This window comes from Cebus imitator, unplaced genomic scaffold (genome assembly GCF_001604975.1).
Source record: "Cebus imitator isolate Cc_AM_T3 unplaced genomic scaffold, Cebus_imitator-1.0 Scaffold190, whole genome shotgun sequence".
Taxonomy (NCBI): domain Eukaryota; kingdom Metazoa; phylum Chordata; class Mammalia; order Primates; family Cebidae; genus Cebus; species Cebus imitator.
In genome coordinates, this window is record NW_016107505.1 from 222,617 (window position 1) to 244,935 (window position 22,319).

The 22,319-nt window shown below is 53.3% G+C and overlaps 1 protein-coding gene and 1 pseudogene across 3 annotated transcripts in view; one reads left to right on the forward strand and one right to left on the reverse strand.

Moving 5' to 3' along the window:
- Positions 1–1,994: 1,994 nt before the first annotated feature.
- PPP1R12C (protein phosphatase 1 regulatory subunit 12C) overlaps positions 1,995–22,319 on the reverse strand; it is a 27,723-nt gene continuing 7,398 nt past the window's right edge. The window contains exons 4-22 of one of the 2 annotated variants that reach the window (XM_017546533.2): positions 12,561–12,720; positions 8,773–8,917; positions 8,606–8,680; positions 6,736–6,809; positions 6,527–6,654; positions 6,352–6,425; positions 5,924–6,082; positions 5,777–5,844; positions 5,156–5,293; positions 4,841–4,931; positions 4,523–4,603; positions 4,386–4,446; positions 4,147–4,232; positions 4,006–4,046; positions 3,829–3,928; positions 3,281–3,385; positions 2,940–2,990; positions 2,736–2,786; positions 1,995–2,641 (exon numbers count right to left, since the gene is read on the reverse strand). In XM_017546533.2, coding sequence (XP_017402022.1) covers positions 2,555–2,641; positions 2,736–2,786; positions 2,940–2,990; positions 3,281–3,385; positions 3,829–3,928; positions 4,006–4,046; positions 4,147–4,232; positions 4,386–4,446; positions 4,523–4,603; positions 4,841–4,931; positions 5,156–5,293; positions 5,777–5,844; positions 5,924–6,082; positions 6,352–6,425; positions 6,527–6,654; positions 6,736–6,809; positions 8,606–8,680; positions 8,773–8,917; positions 12,561–12,720 — 1,775 coding nt within the window. In that variant the 3' untranslated portion in view covers positions 1,995–2,554. The remainder of the gene's footprint in view (positions 2,642–2,735; positions 2,787–2,939; positions 2,991–3,280; positions 3,386–3,828; positions 3,929–4,005; positions 4,047–4,146; positions 4,233–4,385; positions 4,447–4,522; positions 4,604–4,840; positions 4,932–5,155; positions 5,294–5,776; positions 5,845–5,923; positions 6,083–6,351; positions 6,426–6,526; positions 6,655–6,735; positions 6,810–8,605; positions 8,681–8,772; positions 8,918–12,560; positions 12,721–22,319) is intronic. The other variant, XM_017546534.2, reaches the window with a different exon arrangement.
- Positions 18,568–19,482, forward strand: LOC108316605 (annotated as a pseudogene). Its single transcript, XR_001830379.2, has one exon. The product of XR_001830379.2 is annotated as a 60S ribosomal protein L6-like (transcript).

The window sequence follows — 22,319 nt, forward strand, 5'->3', positions numbered from 1 at the left end:
GGCAGCCAGCTGAAAACTTCCTACTCTCTCAAGGACAACTAGCTCCTTTTCCCTCTAGCAAGCCCTGTAACTTACTTTCCCCGTTACCCAGATGGCTTGCGAGGCCTGCTTTTCTCTGGATCCCACCGTTTACCAGACTTGACATTCTCTGACTTCGGGAAGAATGGTCCTTTTTTTCCCCTGGCTCTGCTTTCCCAGTACACCCAGTGCCAACCTTCCCCACCAGAATTCCTGTGGGCCTCTGAGCCTCCACCTGGTCCCCGAGTTGTTTTACCTGGGCCACCAGATGGCGCCCTCCAGGACGGGAAAGGATCAGAGAGACCCTCTGGGGCAGGCAGGAACTCAGTCCCCACTTTGCCACTTCCTGCCTGGTTCCTCCAGGAACCAACCTCTTTGGGTTTTCCTGAGTCCTTTCCTTATCTGCCCCGTACCTAGATCCTACTCACACACCTCTCTTGGCTTCCTATGGCCCACCAGATAAAACCCAGCTTGGCAGTCAAAGACTCACCCGCTCAGCTCGCCGGATTCTGACCATAGGGCTCGGCTTTCCTCCTCCTGCTGCCAGGCTTGGCTTGGTTCATGAGGCCGCTTCTGCCCAGAATACTCTTCAGCCCCTCTACCACTTGCCCAGGGCCCTATCTTTATTATCTTTTTTTTTTTTGTAGACATAGTCTCACTCTGTCACCCAAGCTGGAGTGCAGTGGCACAATCTCAGCTCCCTACGATCTCCACCTCCCAGGTTCAAGTGATTTGGCTCACTGCAATCTCCGCCCCCCAGGTTCAAGTAATTCTCCTGTCTCAGCCTCCCGAGTAGCTGGGATTACAGGTGTGCGCCACTACACCCAGCTGATTTTTGTATTGTTAGTAGAGATGGGGTTTCACCATAAAAGCCAGTCTGGTCTCCCAACTCCTGCCTGACCTCATGATTCACCCACCTCAGCCTCCCAAAGTGCTGGGATTACAGGCGTGAGCCACCGCGCCCAGCTTTTTTTTTTTTTTTTTTGAGACGGAGTTTCACTCTTGTTACCCAGGCTGGAGTGCAATGGCGCGATCTCGGCTCACCGCAACCTCCGCCTCCCGGGTTCAGGCAATTCTCCTGCCTCAGCCTCCTGAGTAGCTGGGATTACAGGCACGCACCACCATGCCCAGCTAATTTTTTGTATTTTTAGTAGAGACGGGGTTTCACCATGTTGACCAGGATGGTCTCGATCTCTTGACCTCGTGATCCACCCGCCTCGGCCTCCCAAAGTGCTGGGATTACAGGCTTGAGCCACCGCGCCCGGCCTTTTTTTTTTTTGAGACAGTGTCTTGCTCTGTCACCCAGGCTGGGGTACAGTGACGTGATCTCAACTCACTGCAATCTCCACCTCCCTGGTTCAAGCGATTCCCCTGCCTCAGCCTCCCAAGGAGCTGGGACTACAGGCGCACACCACCACACCTGGCTAATTTTTGTATTTTTAGTAGAGATGGGATTTCACCACGTTGGCAAGGCTAGCTGGAACTCCTGACCTCGTGTGATCCGCCCACCTCAGCCTCCCAAAGTGCTGGGATTACAGGTGTGAGCCACCACACCCAGCCAAAATTCCAGATTTTTATTTTTTATTTTGTCCCTGCCCCCCAATTCCAGATTTTTATACACAAATTACTCCAAATGTTAAATGTTGGCAATTGACTAATAAATTTGTTTCAAAGACACTGATGGCAAAACCCAAGCTCCCTGGCTCCATATCCCTGGCCAAGGAGGTCTTGCCAGCTGATCCTTCCTCCTCCATTAGCTTCCCCTCAGCCCCCTGCCTGCAATCATGCCAGCTCCACCTTGGAGCCTTTGCTCCAGCTGGGGGCCCTTCCTGAAGCTCCTTTCCCACACTAGTGAACAAACACCTGCCCATCCCTCAGCAGCCCACCCAAATGGCCCAGCGGTTTGGTCACAGAGATGCACAGCCCCCCAGCACAGAAGGAGGAAACAGCACCCGACCTCTGGCTAGGCACACAGACCTTGAGTGGCAACTTCACGACTTTTATTTGTGGTGCCTGTGCTTTATCTCGAAAATACCTTCTCCCCCTGCCCCGGACAGTGGGCGGGGAGGGGGCAGCAAAAATAGAAGACGTCCCTCCCTATTGCACATGGACCCTATATACAGGCCCACCTGGCTGAGGCCAGCGGGACTCTTGGCACATTCTTGGATCCCTGCTCAGGAGGGGAGGAGTAATGGGGTGGCATCACACGTGAGATGGGGACCTCCAGGCAGCCACTCTGGTCCTGGCAACTGATCCTTGCACTTCTTGGTCTTCAGTTCCTTCCTGGTCCCGTCTCCGGCCCTGGTCCCCTCTGGCAACGTCCCCCTACCTGGCTCAGCCTCCCACCTCCATCCTGGCCTCGGGTGGCCCCCTTGGCTCCTGGGGACTCTGCTCCCCTCCCAGTCCGGAGGTCCCAGGGGGGCTATGGCTTCTCTGAGACTTCCCCCGGAGCCCTGTCACTCGTGTTCACACGGGGGAAGGGGTGCGTGTGGCAGAAGCAGCTGTATAAATACGGGTGCGGGAAAGTCCCTCCAGGTCACTTGGAGAGTTTGCTGATGACGCGGATCAACGCTGCATTCTCGTCTTTGAGGCGCTGGTTGTCAGCGCGGAGGTCAGACAGGGCCTAGGGGACAGCACGAGTCAGCTGGGCAGCCCTGGCAGACTGTGCCGCTGCCCACCCTCAGCCTACAGCCTGCACACGCCCCAGGAGCCCGCACCTTCAGCTCCTCCTCCAGCTCCGCGGCCTTGCGCTCCAGGGCCCTGCGCTCCTGGAATAAACGGGGAAGTTCAGAAACCGAGGCTGAGGAGGGTGGGGGAAGGCTGGGGGCCAGCTGGGAAGGGCAGTGTGGCTCTCTTGGTCCAGGTTTAGTGAGGTGAGGCAGGGGACGCCTCTGGCCCCCTGTCCCAATGCCTCTACTCACGAATCTCTCTAGCTCCAGAAGAGCTGGCCTCTCAGCGAAGCGTTCTTGCCTCTGGTGAGGACACAAAAAGCATAAAGATGAGCCAGGGAAGCCCGCACTGCTCTGAGGAAGAGGTGCTAGGATCCTGCTGGAGACACGCCCGCCCACATGGGCCAGGCCCCGCCTCCAGCAAGCCCACAGCCCCACCCTTCTTCAGACTCCACCTCCGAAATCTCGGCCCCGCCCTCCAGGTGGAGCCCAGCCCCGTCGGGCCCCTCCCGGCCAGGCTCTGCCTCCCAGCAGTCTGAGCCACGCCCAGGCGGCCCCGCCAGTTCCGGTGACCCGGGCCTCGGCGCCCTTACCTGCGTGGCCCGCTCCAGCTCCACCTTGAGCTGTGCCAGCCGCAGGGTGGTCTCGGTCAGGGCCTCACGAAGCCGTTCGTTCTCCTTGCGCAGCTCTGCGTACAGCTGAGGGTCAGGTGGAGGAGGGTCAGGTGGAGGAGGGCCAGGTGGAGGAGGGCCAGGTGGAGGATGGGGGCGGGGAAGCCAGAAGGTGGGCACCCAGCAAGAGCTCCGACGGAGGGGTGGGATCGCACCTTTCTTTTTTTTTTTTAAATTGAGATGGAGTTTCGCTCTTGTTACCCAGGCTGGAGTGCAATGGCGCTATCTCGGCTCACCGCAACCTCCGCCTCCTGGGTTCAGGCAATTCTCCTGCCTCAGCCTCCTGAGTAGCTGGGATTACAGGCACGTGCCACCATGCCCAGCTAATTTTTTGTAGTTTTAGTAGAGACGGGGTTTCACCATGTTGACCAGGATGGTCTCGATCTCTTGACCTCGTGATCCACCCGCCTCGGCCTCCCAAAGTGCTGGGATTACAGGCTTGAGCCACCGCGCCCGGCCTGGGATCGCACCTTTCTAAAGCCTCCATCTGGCTCCTCCGATTCTGGCTCAGGTTCTGGGTTGAGGTCCCGCTGCGAGCGCTGCCTGTGGGCTGAGGGGCCCTCGAGGGTGCTAGGGCAGGGAAGGAATGCCCGTCAGTGGCCACCCTGGTTCGAACGCAGGCCCCACCCCTCCTACCCCGCCCCTACCTGGACTCCGGGCTGCGGTCAGCCGGCTCCGCCTCCTCCCCCTGCGGGCAGGTGGAGGGGGTTCAGCGGGTGTGGGATGGACTTTGCCCGCCCTCAGGCTCACCCTCTGCACCAGCTCGGCCCCACCTGAGCCCCACTCACCTCCGCAGGCCCCCTCCACTCCTTTCCGACCTTGCGGTGCTCCCTGGCCGCCTGCGGTCCCGGACCCTGCCCGTCGGGCGCCTCTGCTGGCGGAGGGGCAGGAATCAGCCCAGGTACCTCCGGAGGGAGCCCTCTCTGAGTGCCCGGGTCCCCGGCTCAAGCCCCCCAGAAAGCAGGAAGACTATGGGAGAGACTGGATGGTGCCCTGGGAACGACCTCCCCCAGAGAGCAGACCTCACCTCTCTGGGCAGGGCCCTCAGAGTTCTCCACTCCAGGGACGCGGGGCCTCCGGGAAGGTTCCTGTCGGGAGGGAGAGGCCAGTCAGTGCACCAGGACGTCTCGCACCACCCCACGCACCCTCGATGACCCCTCTCACCAGGCTCTGCGCTGGCTTCCCTAGCTCTGGGGCCTTCCCTGCCGCCTTCTCTGCCTCCTTCAGGTCTGTCAGAGTCACACCCTGGCAGGGAGAGGGAGAGGGGACAGTCAGAGCATGCTGGGGTCAGGCCCAGCTCCTTTCCTCAGACCCCAGGCCCCCAGCCCCTCCTCCCTCAGACCCAGGAGTCCAGACCCCAGCCCCTCCTCCCTCAGACCCAGGAGTCCAGACCCCCAGCCCCTCCTCCCTCAGACCTAGAAGTCCAGACCCCAGCCCCTCCTCTCTCAGACCCAGGAGTCCAGACCCCAGCCCACCCCACACCTGTGTGGACCTCCGAGACTGGCGCATGAGGCGGGAGCGAGCTTTTCGCTGGGATTCTGACTCCTCATCCCGCACAGGCATCTGGTAGGACCTGAGGGAAGGGCCCCAACCTCAGGGAGGGGGCCTGGGGACCCTGTCCCATTCCATGGCTGACACCCTCAGGGGGAGGCAAGTTCTATGGGAGAAGACTCCAACTCCCAGGAGACCTGGGGCCAGCTCTCCCTCAGGAGCCCACCCAAAGCCCAGGGACTCCTGCTTGACATCATTTCTCCCTGCTGGGGGGAGGGTGGAAGCCTCCTGCCCTGGCCTCTTCACCTCCGTCTGTCCCGGCAGTCTGCTGGGGGTGCCGTGGAGGCTGTGGGGACATTTGGCTTCACTGGGGATTCAGGTTCCAGAATCCTGGAGGGAGGCGAGGAGTTCTCCAGGCGAGGAGGAGGCTTGGTGACCTCAGACCTGCATCAATTCATTCATTCAACAAACATTACTCAAGTGCATCATGTGCCGCCATTGGAGATGCGGCTGAGAACAAAAGAGACAGTTATCTGAGCCATGAAAGAGTCAGAGCTGAGCAGAAATACACAAAACCAACACAGCCATGAAAAGCCCAGCACACTATCCACGCCATCAGACAGAGAAAGGGCTCTGGACAGAAGCAGTGTGAGAACTGGGACCAGGAGGGTGTGCGTGTGCAGACGGCGCTGTGGTGGCAGCAAGGTGGCCAGTGTGCGCCTTGAGGGGAAGGTAAGGGAGAAGAGGTGACATTTCAACACAGACCTGAGGGAGGGAGGGAGGCCCCCAGGGGACACGGCACAGGCCCTGGAGTGGGAGCAGGAACCAGACCCCAGGGAGCACACAGACTCGCCCAGGATCACACAGAGAGGTTTGGAACCCAGACCTGCCACCCACCCTCGAGGGGCCCAGGCCCTGAGCACTCACAGGGCAGAGGGTTCTGGCAGCTTCTGGGAGGTGGTCGGGGTAATTCTGGCAAGACGGAGCTCCTTGGCCTGTGCAGAGAGGAGAGGGGGAGGAAGGGGCAGTCCCCTCAACTGGGCAGGGGCCTGGACCTGGCCCACCCCTACTCACCTGAGCAGAGTTCCCTTCCAGCCAGGAGGAGGAAGCTGATCGCTGCAGCCCAGCTCCGGGGGCTCCTTCTGCTGACCGCCTTTCCGGGGGACCCAGGGCACCAGAGCTCCCTGTCTTCAGGAGGCCAAAGCGCCTGGGGAAGGGGGCTTCTTCGGGCGGCTGTGAGAAGGTCTCAGTTAGGGAGAAAGGATCCCTCTTCTCATACCTCATGGGTTAACCCCCAAGGACTGCAACAAACTATAATTCCCAGCAGCCCCTGGGGCAGGCACAGTTTTAGGCTTTTTAGAGGCAGCCAGTTGTCCAGGAGGACTCTGGGAACTACAGTCTTCACCCTACCTACTCCCATAGTTCCTAGGCTTACCGGCTTTATGGAATCCCACCTCCCCAGCCCTCCCAGCCTCACAGGACCTCTCAGTGCATCCACTCACCAGGGAGCTCTTAGGGCTAGGGTGCGGCGGGGAGGAGACGCCATTGAGCGTTCTGGGTTCTGCAGGGGGTGGCTCTGCGGTGCAGGAGGTCACAGAAAATGCCAGTTGCCTCGAGAATCAGAGAACCCGACCCCCACCTCCTTCAGACCCAGGAGTCCAGATTTAGGCCCCTCACCGGTGGGACCTTCTTCTCCTTCATCCTCATCCTGGATGGGGGGCCCCCCAGCCCCACCAGGCCGGCGCTCCTTGGACAGGTCCTGAAGGGAGATCTTCTCTCGACTGCTCAGACGGCAGACAGAGCTCCTGTTGGGGAAGGAGAGGGCGTGGGGTGCAAGCCCACGCCTCCAGCCACCTGGCCACACCCAGACTCCTCCCTCCCTGTACCTTCTGTGTTTGCTGTTGGAGGGCACCTGGGGCTCCTGGCCCCAGCTCTGGGAAGCTTCTTTTTGGTTCCGAAGCTGCAAGGAGGGAAGGAGGGAAGGGGGCTGCTGGGGAGAGGTGGAGCACATGTCCCCCAGAGCAACATCACCATGAGCAGCTGTGCAGCTCAGTGCCCGCCTCGTGGGCTTATCAGTTTTCCTACAGATGGCCACCCTCATGGAGAGGAGGTGCCCTGCATTCAGCAGGCGCCCGTGGCCACCACGTGCAGGCACCGCCATCTTGTCCTCATGGCCCCCACCCACGAGAAGCCTCCAGTCTCATCCCAGAGGAGTCCTTCTAGCTCCCAGGGGCGACCTGCTCAGACCTCACCCTGACCCCTGAGCACACCCAGGGCACTGGTGGGCCCTCAGCTGCCCCACTCTGGCTGCCAGCGTTCACCTCCTCCTTCCCTGCACAGTTCACCACTGTCTTCACACCTTCAGGCCTCTGCATGTGGTCCTTATGCCTCCCACCAGGAGCGCTAGGAGGGCCCTTCATTCCTGTCCTTCTAGAAAACCTTTTTTTTTTTTTTTTTGAGACAGAGTTTTGCTCTGTCACCCAGGCTGGAGTGCAACGGCACGATCTCGGCTCACTGCAACCTCCGCCTCCCAAGTTCAAGTGATTCTCCTGCTTCAGCCTCCCAAGTATCTGGGATTACATGCTCGTGCCACCACACCTGGCTAATTTTTGTATTTTTAGTAGAGGTGGGGTTTCACCGTTTTGGCCAGGCTGGTCTCGAACTCCTGACCTCAAATGATCCACCCATCTCAGCCTCCCAAAGTGCTGGGATTATAGGCATGAGCCACCGCGCCCAGCTCCAGCAAACTTTGTGCTATAGTAAGTACTCTTGTCTTCCAGAAAGTGTCCGCGGATGCTCCCAGGCTGGACTCCCCTCATATCTGACTGAGCTGACCCTTCTCTACCCATTAAACCCCTCATGGCCCTATGGCCCTCAGGGCAGAAGCCACCCTGTTCCTCAGCCTGGCACTCGTGGCCCTCCAGGGTCTGCCCTGCCTTACGCCCCCCTCCCTGGGCACCTCAGGGCACCCACCCTTGCCCCCCAGCCTATGGGAGACCTTCTTCTCCTATTTCCATCAGGCTCCATCTGGCTCCTGCCAACCTTTCAAGAACCATCTCTGTTCCCCTGCCCACACACCAGAAGCCCTAGGCTGGGCCTCGGGAGCTTCCTTTTGCCTAACACAGCTCACTGAACGCAGGCATGGCTCTTGCGCTTTCCAGTGGCGCACGTTCCCCAGAGCCTCCTCACAGAACAATCCACGTCACAAATAAGCCCTCATGCAAGTGCACACCATACATTCCCACTTGACAGAGGAGGAAACTGAGGCCTGGAGAGGGTAAGCGGCTGGCTAGGACCCATGGTAGATCCATGGCAGAGCCGGGATTCCAACCCAGGCAGTCTGGCCAGGGCTCACACACTTCACTCCTTCACACCATGTTTTCCCAGCAAGGCTGCCCCAGGGATGGCTGGGGGACACCTGGCAGGTGACCAGCCCAGCCTGAGTTTAGGACAAACCTGTGCGTCCACAGGCTACCCTGAGACAATGAGGTATGCTGAGCTGGTTTGTTACTTTGTCTGAGTGTCAGACAACCCTGTCTGGGTCTTTCTGCTGCCTCCCCACCAGGCAGCAGGAAGCTCTGCAGCCCTGTGTCCATTCTGCCCTGGCGAGGGCCTTCCCTGGGGATGGGGCTAGGTCACCAAGCATGAAAGAGCAGGTGGCTGGGGTGGTGGATGTCAGAAGTCAGGGGGAGTCCCCCCTCTGCAGCCTCCTCTAAGTGAGGAGGCTGGAGTAAGCTCCTCGGCCCTGACACTCACGTCCTCCTGTTTCCGGGCTAGTTCCTCCAACAGGCTCAGCACTTCCTCATCCGCCAGGTCACAGGGACGCTGCCCCTGGGGGAGGGGAGGAGCAGGAGCAGACAATGAAAGAGGTGCTGGGCCCTCCCCGTGCCCTGCCCCCCACCAGACTGGGCCCCAGCCCTCACCGCGTGGGTCAGCGAGTCCATGCCCCCGCCATGCTCGGCCAGCAGGCGGCAGGCATCCTCCACTCCCCAGTGTGCCGCCGCATGCAGGGGGGTCCAGCCATCCCCATCCCGGAGCTCTGGATCGTAGCCAGCCTGAAGGAGCAACCTGGGGGCCAGGGAGGCTCTGGGTCAGAGGCCAAGGTGGGGCACTGGGCTGATTTTGGCCGGTGGGGCAGCAACTGAGGTTCCAGGCTTTGAGACCAAAACGCCCCTGGATGGGCTGAATAAAGAGCCACCGCCCATCGTCCCCTGCCACAAGAGGCCCCTCTGCACTAGGCCTTGCCCCTCCCCTTGGACCAGTGGCTATATGTTAAACCTTGGCCTTGCAGGAGGCCTCTGGAACCTGTCCCTGGCGTGGGCTGTGGGATTCCATGGTGGAGGCAGTAGGGTGTAGGGAGGCAGCCCCAGAGAACATGGGTGTAAGACCCTGTGCCAGCCCCCACACCTGTCAGAAGGTTGGGACCCCCAAAGGGCTTTCTCAGGGCAGTAGTGTTCTAGGACCCCAGCTGGCTTAAAGAAGTGACTTCCAACCAGGGCAATGCTGTCCACCGTCCCCCAGAGGAGACCCGGCAGGTCTGGAGACATTTTTGTCGTCATAACTTGGGGCAGGGGCTGGTGGCATCGGCTGGGTGGAGGCCAGGGAGGCAGCTCCACACCCCGCAGTGCTCAGGAACAGCCCCACAAGGAGAAGGATCTGACCCACAGTGTCACTGGCATCCAGGCTGAAAACCCCTCCCTGAAGACAATTTGCTGGCAGAAAACAATAACCACCTTAAACCATTCAGTTGGAGGGCAAAGGCAAGGTTACAAGTCCAGGGCCACTCTCAAGCTCAGCGGAGGGTAGGATGCATCTATTTTTGGAGAACTGGAATGAGGCTCTGTGTCAGTGAGAAAGAGCTTCGCAGAGTGGAAAAGACGGACAGCCTGGGATAGGCTACAAAGGCCTTATAAGCACAAGTCCCTCCATCAGGCCCCACCCACCTCGCCCCTCACCTTGCCCACACTTCGCCACTCACCCTGCTGCAGCTGTACCAGCCTCTCGCCACTTCCCCAGGCACCCACCACCCGCCTGCCTGCCACAGGCCTCTGCACTTGCTGCTCTCAGCCTGGGGTGTTCTGTGCCCTGCATCATCTCACGCTGAGCCCCTTTTTGGCAGCCACCACCCCCTCACCCCATGTCTCCTGACCCTGAAGCCCCTCCTCATCACATTTGGCTTCTCCCACCACCCTATGTATGTCTTAAGCCAGCAGTTCTCAACTGGGACCATGCTGCCCCCCAGGGGACATTTGGCCACGTCCAGAGACATTTTTGGTTCCCACAACCAGGGATGCAGAGGCCGGGGAGGCTGCCCCACAGTATCGTCAAGTCAACATGCACCTCTACTCCGCAACAGATCTCTGACCAGGAGAATGCTGCTTACATTATTTTAAAAATGCAGTCTGGCTGGTCGCGGTGGCTCACACCTGTAATCCCAGCACTTTGGGAGGCCAAAGCAGGCAGATCACTTGAGGTGAGGAGTTCAAGACCAGCTTGGCCAACATGGCAAAACCCCAACTCTATTAAAAATACAAAAATTTTAAAAATAAACATACAAAAATTAGCCAGGTGTGGTGGTGCACGCCTGCAATCCCAGCTACTCGGGAGGCTGAGGCAGGAGAATCGCTTGAACCCAGGAGGCGGAGGTTGTAGTGAGCTGAGATTATGCCACTGAACTCCAGCCTGGGCGACAGAGCAAAATTTCGTCTCAAAAATAAAAATAAAGAAATAAATGCAGTCAATAGATCTGAGTGTAAACATGCACCCTTACAAGGGAGCAGTCATGAAATTACAGTCCATGAATATTTCTAAGTCCAAAGTGCTTTAGTGCTACCCACCCAGGCCACCGGCTGGACACAGTCGCTTGGCCAGACACAGGCCACCCAGCTGAAGGCCAATCTCCTACTGTCCCTTGTGACTAGGGTCTGGCACATAGGATGATGGCGTTAAGTGGTACAGTGCCACTTGAGGACTGCTCTCTTAGAAGGATGGTTGTTTGCTCCCTTTGCCCTCCCTCTTCCTGCTGGCTGGGATGCAGGTGCAATGGTAGGACATGAAGCAGTCCCCCAGGACTCAGGGGTGGAAGCCATGGGAGGAAAAGGGCACAGCCTCCAGGACTGAGCACGTCACTGGGCCCAACCACTTAGCGTTTCCAGTTCCCTTGTGGTAAGGATCATCTCAGGGAGGGACACAGGACCAACACGGCCTCTGAGCAACAGAGCTGGGACTCAGGCCGGACACAGAGGCCCAGGTGCTCTACTTCAGCACCAGGTGTTAAGCAGAAGGGAGCAGCCTGGAGCTGTTACAGTCATCTGATGTACCTCACTGAGAAAACCAGATGAAAAACTGTCAATGTGGAGGTGAGCAGAGAGGGGAGGAATTCATGTTAACTTCATTTTTATGCTGAATAATAAAGTGTAAGATCACAAAAGAGAGAGGAGGGAACTGAAAAAAGAATGAGGAACCTGAGGATGAGAACTGGAACCACCGACTTTAATGGAAAGGGGAAGGCAGCCAAATAGGAGCAAGTAAGACCCAAGACTGAGCTGAGGATGACAAAAAGAGAGTATGTAAGAAAATTTAAACTATGTATGAACCCTGGCCGGGTGCAGTGGCTCACGCCTGTAATCCCAGCACGTTGGGAGGCGGAGGCTGGTGGATCACCTGAGGTCAGGAGTTCAAGACCAACCTGGCCAACATGGAGAAACCACGACTCTACTAAAAATACAAAAGTAAGCCAAGTGTGGTGGCGTACTCTCATAGTCACAGCTATTGGGGAGGCTGAGGCAGGAGAATTGCTTGAACTCAAGGCAAAGGTTGCAGTAAGCTATGATCACACCACTGCACTCCAACCTAGGTGACAGCGAGACTCCATCTCAAAAACAAATAAATACGAATAAACTATATATGCACCAAATAGTCTTAAAATATGTACAAAGTGTAACTGACAGAGCTACAAGACGAAACACACAAAGTCCATAATCACAGCAAGAATTCTTTAAAATATCACTACAGATAAAACAGCATGATTACAAGGTTGATCTAGTAACCTACAGAGAACACTGTACTTGATGACACCATTCTTTTCCAAATTGCATATACTGGGGTATAAGATAGAACAAATTTCAAAAGCTAGAATCACATAGAACCCATTCTCTGACCATGGTGTAATTAAGCCAGGAAAATAGTAATACAATGATGACTAAGGAAGTCCTATATGTATTTGGAAAATCTGCCGAGCACAGTGGCTCACACCTGTAATCTCAGCACTTTGGGAGGCTGAGGTAGGTGAATCACTTCAGCCCAGGAGTTCTAGACAGGCCTAGGCAACATGTCAAAACCCTATCTCTAACAAAAATTAGCAGGGCATGGTTGTGTGTGCCTGTAGCCCCCACTATTCAGGAGGCTGAGGCAGGAAGATCACCTGAGCCTGGGGAGTTTGAGGCTGCAGTGAGCCACAAATGCACCACTGCACTCCAGCCTGGGCGACATAGCAAGACCCTGTCTCAAAATAAATAAGAAAAGATTACAAAATGGGAAATATTTTACACTGAATGACAATACAAAAGACTGCCACGTCAAAACTTGTGGGTACAACTAAGGCTGTACTTAGAGTGAAATACATAGCCTTAGGTACGTACATTTAAAAAGAAAGGGACAAGATCCACAGGAAGGTATAAGACAGCAAGATGGACAGACAAGCCCAACTCACCTCATCACCTCAATGTAGCCCTTGGCAGCGGCCACGTGCAGGGCAGAGGCACCTGTGCGGGGGTGCCGGGCCTCTGGCATGGCGCCCCCATTCAGCCAGCACCTTGTGTCATGAAGCAGCAACTCCTCTTCCGCACGCTTGGCTGCCTCCACGTCCACACCTAGGAGGAAAAGAGGACTAGGTAGGACTCACACCCCATGACCTGGAAGACCCAGGGTTATACCCTGGGCTGGCCGGGGTTGAGCCCTGTGACTTGCTGACTCCTTCTCCCCCTGCTCCCCTGTGAGACTCAGGAGGCCTCAACTAGCCCAGCTGTTTCCCAGCTGTGGTCCATGCAGTCCTGGTCCCACTCAGGGTCTCTGAGTCAGCACTAAGCACTGGGAAAATGGAGATCACAGGACTTTTCCACTTCAACCAGAAATTCACCTTCTTTTTATTATTTTTAATATAAAAACTAAAGTTTACTGAGCAAATCCAGTGTTCAATTACATCTAACTTTTCCTGTCGCTAGCAATTTTTTTTGTTTTGTTTTTTGAAACAGAGTCTCACTCTGTCACCCAGGCTGGAGTCCAGTGGTGCAATCTCAGTGCAACCTCTGCCTCCCAGATTCAAGAGCTCCACCCAAGTAGCTGAGATTACACGCATAAGTGACCGTGGCCGGCTAATTTTGGTATTTTTGGTATAGGCAGGGTTGCACCACGTTGGGCAGGCTGGTCAAACTCCTGACCTCAGGTGGTCTACCCGCCTCAGCCTCCCAAAGTGTTGGCATTACAGGCGTGAGCCACCATGCCCACCCCAATATAATCTTAATCTAGCATCTTCACACATTTTATTACTATTACTACTTCTCTCACTCATGACAATAAACCAAGCAAAAAGCCACTACACGAAGTACTTGTGCCATTAGGGCAACAACTTCTTTCCTACCCAGGTTTTTGATCCCTGTTTGCAAATGTGCTGACACCTACAGCAATCTGGGAAAAGCATGCTTCCTAACTAGTCAATTTCATTTAATCCAATTGTTGTACTGTATTATAGATGCAAAAGACAAGTAATGACCAAAATTAAAGTTGACTTTGGATCAAAACAGGTACCCTTATTGAGGCAGAAATCGTCATCTATTGGTGGCTACTGAGGATCCTTATTCTTTTTCATACTATGAACTTTTTTTTTTTAGGCGGAATTTCACTGCAACCTCCACCTCTGGGGTTCAAGTGATTCTCCTGCCTCAGTCTCCCAAGTAGTTGGGATTACAGGCACCCGCCACCACATCCAGATAATTTTTGTATTTTTAGCAGAAATGGGGTTTCACCATGTTGGTCAGGCTGGTCTCAAACTCTTGACCTCAGGTGATTCACCCCCCTTGGCCTCCCAAAGTGCTGGGATTACAGGCATGAGCCACTCCATCTGGTCTAATTTTTTTTTTTTTTTTTTTTTTTTAAGAATAAATAGAGATGGAGTCTCACTATCTTGCCCAGGCTGGTCTCAAACTCCTGGGCTCAAGCAAACCGCCCACTTCAGCCTCCCAAAATGCTCAGATTACAGGCATGAGCCACTGTGTCTGGCCAAACTTTTTTTTTTCTTTAGGAGTCAGAGTCTCACTTTGTCACCCAGGCTGGAGTACAGTGGCATAATCATAGCTCACTGCAGCCTCAATCTGCTGGGCTCAAGCAACCCTCCCAGCTTAGCCTCCCAAGCAGCTGGAACTACAGGCACATGTCACTATGCCCCGCTAACTATTTTTATTTTTTCTAGAGATGGGGGCCTCCTGATTTTGCCCAGGCTGGTCTTAAACTCCAGACCTCAAGTAGTTTTTTGTTTGTTTGTTTGTTTGTTTAAATGAGACAGATTCTCACTCTGTTGCCCAGGCTGGAGTGCAGTGGTGCAACCTTGGCTCACTGCAACCTCAATGAACCTCCCAGGTTCATGCAATTCTCTTGCCTCAGCCTCCCTTGTAGCTGAGATTACATAGGATACAGGTACCCACCACCATGTCCAGCTAATTGCTATATTTTTAGTAGAGGGAGAAGAATCGATTAAACTCAGGAGGTGGAGGTTGCAGTAAGCCGAGATCCTACTACTGCACTCCAGCCTGGGCAACAAGAGTGAAACTCTGTCTCAAAAAAAAAAAGAAGATAAAGTGACTCACGAATTGTTTCTGTACTGATTATATGTTGAAAGAATATTTTCGATATACTGGGTTAAATTTAAAAATTATTAAATTAATTTTACCTGTTTCTTTTGAGACAGAGTATCACTCTATTACCAGGCTGGAGTGCAGTGGCTCGATCTCAGCTCACTGAAACCTCTGCCTCCCAAGTTGAAGCAATTCTCCTACCTCAGCCTCCCAAGTAGCTGGGACTGAAGGCGCACATCACCATGCCTGGCTAATTTTTGTATTTTTAGTAGAGATGGGGTTTCACCATGTTGGCCAGGATGGGCTCAATCTCTTGACCTAGTGATCTGCTTGCCTCGGCCTCCCAAAGTGCAGGGATTACAGGCATGAGCCACCGCACCCGGCCTTCTTTTTACTTTTTAAAATGTGCCTACTTGAAAATTTTCAATTACATTTGTGGCTCACGCTGGATTTCCATTTGACAGCACTAGCAAAGAACCTCAATGTACCAACAGCCCACTTACAAAATGAAAATTCCACAGAGCCAACAGAAGGCCCTGTGCTGTTTCCCAATCTCACAGGTAACCACGACCAAAAATTTGAACATGTGTTTTGTTATGCCCTTACCATATATATATATTGCAAACTTCTGCCACAGAACTAGAAATGGGATCCAAGAAACACAATCCCATCAAATGTGTGTGTTCTTGTCCCACTGCAAGACAAATCGTCCAGGTAAGGGTTGCAGTTTGGCGCCACCTGGTGGCCCCTGAGCACTCAGGTGCAAACTCCAATGCTCCTGGCTGGCTGGGACATCTGGCGGTGGCAGCTACTCCAGGAATGTCAGGTCAGCTGGAGCCCAGCTCATGCACCAGTCTGGAGTGGAGCGCCATGGAGAATACTGGGGACTCAGGGATCTGCCTTTTCTCCCTCTCTCTACCGTTCCTTTTTTTTTCTTTTTGAGACAGGGTCTCACACTGTGTCGCCCAGGCTGGAATGCAGTGGTATAATCACGATTCACTACAGCCTCATATTCCTGGGCTCAAGGGATCATCCTGCCTTGGCCTCCCAAAGTGCTGGGATTACAGGCATAAGCCACCATGCCTGGCTCTGTCATTTCCTTAAAAGGAGTCACCTACTGTTCAATCCTATTATAGCTGAATGGGTCTCCATTCAGGGCGGGGAAGGGAGGGCGACTGGCTTTTTATTCAACCACAGCCAGTGCCCTTCCACATCTGCTGCACATTCTTCTGCGATTTGCTTTTTGTGCTCAACATGTTGCTGAGATTTGTATGTGTCTGCAGACAGAGCCCTTGATGAGGGGTCAGCAAGCTATGGCTTGTGGATGCTGGCCACCTGTTGTTTTCTTTATCTTTTGTTGCTGTGGTGGTGGCAAAATAAGATAAAATTTAACAATTTCCCTTTTTTAAAGTACACAATTTGGTGGCATTTAGAATACTTGCAATATTGTGCAACCATCACCACTATCTACTTCCTGAGCTTTTTCATTATCCCAAATGAATACTGTACCCAATAAGAAGTCCCTCCCAGACAGGCACCATGGCTCATGCCTACAATTCCAGCACTCTGGGAGGCCAGGCTGTGAGATCACTTGAGCCCACTAGCTTGAGAGCAGCCTGGGCAACAAAGGGAGACCCTGTGTCTACAAAACTAAAGTTAGTTAGCTGAACATGGTGGCCCACACCTATGGTCTCAGCTACTTGGGAGGCTGAGGTGGGAGAAGCACTTTCAAGGCTGCAGCGAGCCATTATCACTCCACTGCACTATAGCCTGGGAGGCAGAGTGAGACCCTGTCTTTAAAAGAGAAAAAAAGAAGTCACTTCTCAGAATTCCCTCCCCCCAGCCCCTTGTACCCACCAATCTTTCGGTCTCCATGGATCTGCCCATTCTGGAAGGCTATTTTTGCAAATAAAAGTGTAGCGGAACACAGTCGTTCCCATTCATTCACACACTGTCCCTGGCAGTTTCCCCTCCCCAGTACTGGTGGAACAGTGGTACCAGGCAGGGTGGTATGTCCTGCAGCACCTGAACATTCACCTTCTAGCCCTTTACAGAGAAAGTTGCTGCCCCTGCTTAAATCACTCATTTACAGATGAGTGATTGATCATTCCCTCTTGGGTGTGGGCTCCAGCCTCTTACTACTGCAAACAACACTATGATGAACACTTGTCCATGGGCGGGAAGGCCTCTCTCAGGCTGCCCAGAAGTGGGACGGCTAGAACAAGGCAAAGGTGGGGCTTTCAGCTATAATCGATGCTGACCCAGCATTTCCCAAAGTGGCTGTAATCAGGCAGAAGTTAAGAGCTCCCATGCCCCACCCTTGTCAGCACTTGGAGCTATCCAAGGGTCGATCTGCCTGTCTCCAACACCTCCTCTTCCAGTTGATTTGGATGGTGAGATTCCAAGTGTGCTGGCTTCAAATGTTTCAAAAACACTTCATGTTTCCTTCCTGCCAGTTCCATGCCCCTGTGCAAAGTGGCCAGAGAGGGTCCCTTCTGCACAAGACATGGTGCTGCTGTGTGTCCCTGGGGCCTGTCTCTACAGCATACCTGATGCTTGGGCCTACAAAAACCCATCTCCCTTCCTCTGTGACTTCATCTTGACTTTCCTCACCTACGTTTTGCCCCACATGGTTTCAGTGTGACTGGATCCACAGCCTGGCCCCAAGGTGGGCACATCACCAGGCCTTCCTGTCACCTTTGCAACAATGATGGGCTCAGGAGCTGGCATGTGACCAAGGTGGCCCGGTGAGCATCACCCACTGGGAAAGAGGTGCTGTGTTATGGGCCTGCAGTTAAGACCCACACCAAGTGCCTCATGGAGATAACCTGCCTAAGAGTGAAGCCAATGCAGTGTTCAGCAGAATGATAGAGAGATGCTCTGGATTTCACTTGTGCCCCTGGATCAAACTATGCCTAAAGCCCACATAACTCATGGACTTCAGCTATGTAAAGCCACGGATTGCCTTTAAAAATAATAATAATAATAATGTGGCCAGGTGCAGTGGCTCACACCTGTAAGTAATCTCAGCACTTTGGGAGGACAAGGTGGATGGATCACCTGACAACAGGGGTTCAAGGCCAACCTAGCCAACATGGTGAAACTCCGTCTCTATTAAAAGTACAAAAATTTTGCTTAGAGCCATTACTGGATAGTGAATAAAAGAAAAGGAAAAAAAAAGAAAAAAGAATAAAAGAAAATGAAAAAAAATACAGAAGTTAGCTCGGCATGGTGGTGAGTGCCTATAATCCCAGCTACCTGGGAGGTTCCCGGGCAGTAAGAGCAAAACTCCATCTTGGGCGGGGGGATGTGGTAAGATACACACAATATAAAATTTGCCATCTTTTTTTTTGTTTTCTGAGATGGCTCTTGCTCTGTTGCCACGATCCTGACTCACTGCAGCCTCTGCCTCCCACATTCAAGTGATTCTCCTGCCACAGCCTCCTGAGTAGCTGGGACTACTGGCGCATGCCACCACACCCAGCTCGTTTTTGTATTTTTAGTAGACATGAGGTTTCACCGTGTTGCCCAGGCTGATCGAAACTCCTGACCTCAGATGATCCGCCCACCTCAGCCTCCCAAAGTGCTGGGATTACAGGCATGAGCCACTGCATCTGGCCTAAAATTTACCATCTTAACCACAGCTCAGTGGCATTAAGTAGTCACACTGTTGTGCAACCAATCTCCAAAATGTTTTCATCTCACAAAATTAAAATTGTATACCCTAAGCTGGGGACAATGGCTCATCCCTGTGATTCCAGCACTTTGGAAGGCCAAGGTGGGTGCATCACTTGAGCTCAAGAGTTCCAGACCAGCCTGAGCAACATGGTGAAACCCCATCTCTACAAAAAAATAATAGAAAAATCGCTCTCTTTCTCATCTTGCAAGATGGCGGGTGAAAAAGTTGAGAAGCCGGATACTAAAGAGAAGAAACCTGAAGCCAAGAAGGCTGATGCTGGTAGCAAAGTGAAAAAGGGTAACCTCAAGGCTAAAAAGCCCAAGAAGGGGAAGCCCCATTGCAGCCGCAATCCTGTTCTTGTCAGAGGAATTGGCAGGTATTCCCGATCTGCCATGTATTCCAGAAAGGCCGTGTACAAGAGGAAGTACTCAGCAGCTAAATCCAAAGTTGAAAAGAAAAAGAAGGAGAAGATTCTTGCAACTGTTACAAAACCAGTTGGTGGTGACAAAAATGGCGGTACCCGGGTGGTTAAACTTCGCAAAATGCCTAGGTATTATCCTACTGAGGATGTGCCTTGAAAGCTGTTGAGTCACGGCAAAAACCCTTCAGTCAGCACGTGAGAAAACTGCGAGCCAGCATCACCCCTGGGACCATTCTGATCATCCTCACTGGACGCCACAGGGGCAAAAGGGTGGTTTTCCTGAAGCAGCTGGCTAGTGGCTTGTTACTTGTAACTGGACCTCTGGTCCTCAATCGAGTGCCTCTGCAAAACATGCACCAGAAATTTGTCATTGTCACCTCAACCAAAATTGATATCAGCAATGTAAAAATCCCAAAACATCTTACTGATGCTTACTTCAAGAAGAAGAAGCTGTGGAAGCCCAGACACCAGGAAGGTGAGATCTTCAACACAGAAAAAGAGAAATACGAGATTACAGAGCAGCGCAAGATTGATAAGAAAGCTGTGGACTCACACATTTTATCCAAAATCAAAGCTATTCCTCAGCTCCAGGGCCACCTGCGATCTGTGTTTGCCCTGACAAATGGAATTTATCCTCACAAATTGGTATTTTAAATGTCCTAATAATCTAATTAAATAACTGATTACCTTTAAAAAAAAAAAAATAGAAAAATCATTTAAAAAGAAAAAAGTGGGCCAGACATGGTGGCTCATGCCTGTAATTCCAGCACTTTGGGAGGTCAAGGTGGATGGATTACAAGGTCAAGAGTTCTGGCCAATATGGTGAAACCATATCTCTGATAAAAATACAAAAATTAGCTGGGTATGGTGGTGTGTGCCTGTAGTCCAAGCTACTCGGGAGGCTGAGGTTGTAGCAAGCCGAGATTGTGCCACTGCACTCCTGCCTGGGCAACGAAGGGAGACTCTTGTCACACACACAAAATAAGTGTACTCTTTAAAATACTTCCTATTCTCCCCACCTTCTCCGAGCCCCTGGCTACTGCCATTCCACTGTCTGTCTGTTATTTTGACTATTCTGAGTACCACACAGATGTGGAATCACACAGTACTTGTCCTTCTGTGACTGGCTTAGACGACTTACTTTGTAGCATGTATCAGAATTACCCTCCTTTTTTTTTTTTGAGATCAAGTTTCTCTTTCGTTGCCCAGGCTACAGTGCAATGGCACGATTTCGGCTCACAGCAACCTCAGCCTCCCCAGTAGCTGGGATTACAGGGATGCACCACCACCTAATTTTGCATTTTTAGTACAGACAGGGTTTCTCCGTGTTGGTCAGGCTGGTCTCAAACTCCTGACCTCAGGTGATCCGCCCACCTGGGTCTCCCAAAGTACTGGGATTACAGGCATGAGCCACCGAGCCCAGCCTAGTTTCCCTCCTTTTTTTTTTTTTTTTTTTTTTGAGACGGAGTTTCGCTCTTGTTACCCAGGCTGGAGTGCAATGGCGCGATCTCGGCTCACCGCAACCTCCGCCTCCTGGGTTCAGGCAATTCTCCTGCCTCAGCCTCCTGAGTAGCTGGGATTACAGGCACGTGCCACCATGCCCAGCTAATTTTTTGTATTTTTAGTAGAGACAGGGTTTCACCATGTTGACCAGGATGGTCTCGATCTTTTGACCTCATGATCCACCCGCCTCGGCCTCCCAAAGTGCTGGGATTACAGGCTTGAGCCACCGCGCCCGGCCTTCCCTCCTTTTTAAGGCTGAATCATATCCCATCGTATGAATGGACCACGTTGATTTTCCATTCGTTCAATGATGGGCACTAGATTGCTCCCTCTGGACTACTGTGAATGACACTATGAACATGGGTATGTAAATTGCCTTTTTTGGTTTTATTTTGTTGGGCCAGGATCTCGCCTGACCCCCAGGCTGGAGTAGCAGTGGCTCACTTCATCTTCCCCCTCCCAGGATCAAACAATCTTCTCACCTTTGACCACTGAGTAGCTGGGACCACAAGTGCATGTCGCCACACCTGACTAATGTTTATGTTTTTAGAGATGGGGTCTCACTAGGTTTCCCATGCTGGTCTCAAACTCCTGGGCTCAAGAGATCCTCCTGTCTTGGCCTCACGATATGCTGGGATTCCAGGTATGAGCCACTGCTCCAGGCCTCAAATGGCCTTTTCTGGCTGGGGCCAGGCGGAATGTGTTTTGGTACTTGCAGGGTCACACCTGATTCATCACCTGAGTCGACTAGGCCAGAGGCCTTTATGGTGATGAAGTAAGTGGTGGCTCCAGGCCACCAAGTGACTGGCTGAGCAGATCACGTGCTCACTGAGCCCCAGACCCAGAAAGGAAAACAGCAAGCAAGCCAGGAAAAGTGAAGAGGACAGCCATGCCTGTCATTGGTCTGTCTTCTCGCCCTGCCCTGCCTGTGAGAGGCTGCCAGGGCCACACTATGGCAGCACCAGTCTGGATGCTAGCACCTGGGGGAATTCTGCATCATGTAGGCGTGTCCTGCAGGGGGCGCAAAAGCCCCCACCCTCCTTAGAGCTAGGGTTCAGCCTCTCTGAGGCTCCTCTGTAGAGGCAGGGTGTCACGGGGTGTCACAGGCAGAGGCTTTGTGATTTGGGGCAGCTGAGGGTGTTTCCAGTGCTACCAGTGGCCTTCGTTCCTGGCTGATCCTATAGGCCAATATCCCTCACCAGTATAGGCTTCCCCTCACCCCACAGGTGGGAAGAAGCATGGGTCCCTCTGAGAAACTGATGCAACTTGTCAGCAATTTCTGCAGAAAAATACAATGTCAGAAAGTTCACGGACCCCCTGGAAGCTTTTCCCAGTCTCCCTAGGGTCCAAGGGAGGAGGAGGACTGATCCAGACAGAGGGAACCTAAATCACTCGGACCTGGACTCCCTAGCTGGGTCCTGAACCAGAGCGGGAGAGGCTACAAAGAATGTCAAGGAGAAACACAGGCAACAGTGTAGCATCAAGGTTAGTGCACTGGGTAACAGTGTAGCATCAAAGTTTACACAGCGTGTAACAATGTAGCCTCAAAGTCTACACAGTGTATAACAGTGTAACATCAAAGTTTACACAGTGTGTAACTGTGTAGCATCAAGGTTAATGCAGGGGTAACTGGGGTAATGTGCTGCATACCTACTGTGCTTCAGCAGGAGGTTTCCTTGTGGCAGGAGATGCCTGCTGTGCATCAGGCGAAGAATTACAATGTCTGCAACATAGTATCAAAATGGCCGGGGTGGCTCACTCCTGTAATCCCAGCACTTTGGGAGGCCAAGGCAGGAGGACCATGAGATCAGGAATTCAAGACCAGCCTGGCCAGCATGATCAAACCCCATCTCTACTAAAACTACAAAATTAGCTGGGCATGGTGGCACATGCCTGTAATCTCAGCTACCCAGAGGCTGAGGCAGGAGAATTACTTGAATCTGGGAGGCAGACGTTGCAGTGAGCTGAAATTGCACCACTGCACTCCACACTGGTCAAAAAGCGAAACTCCATTAAAAA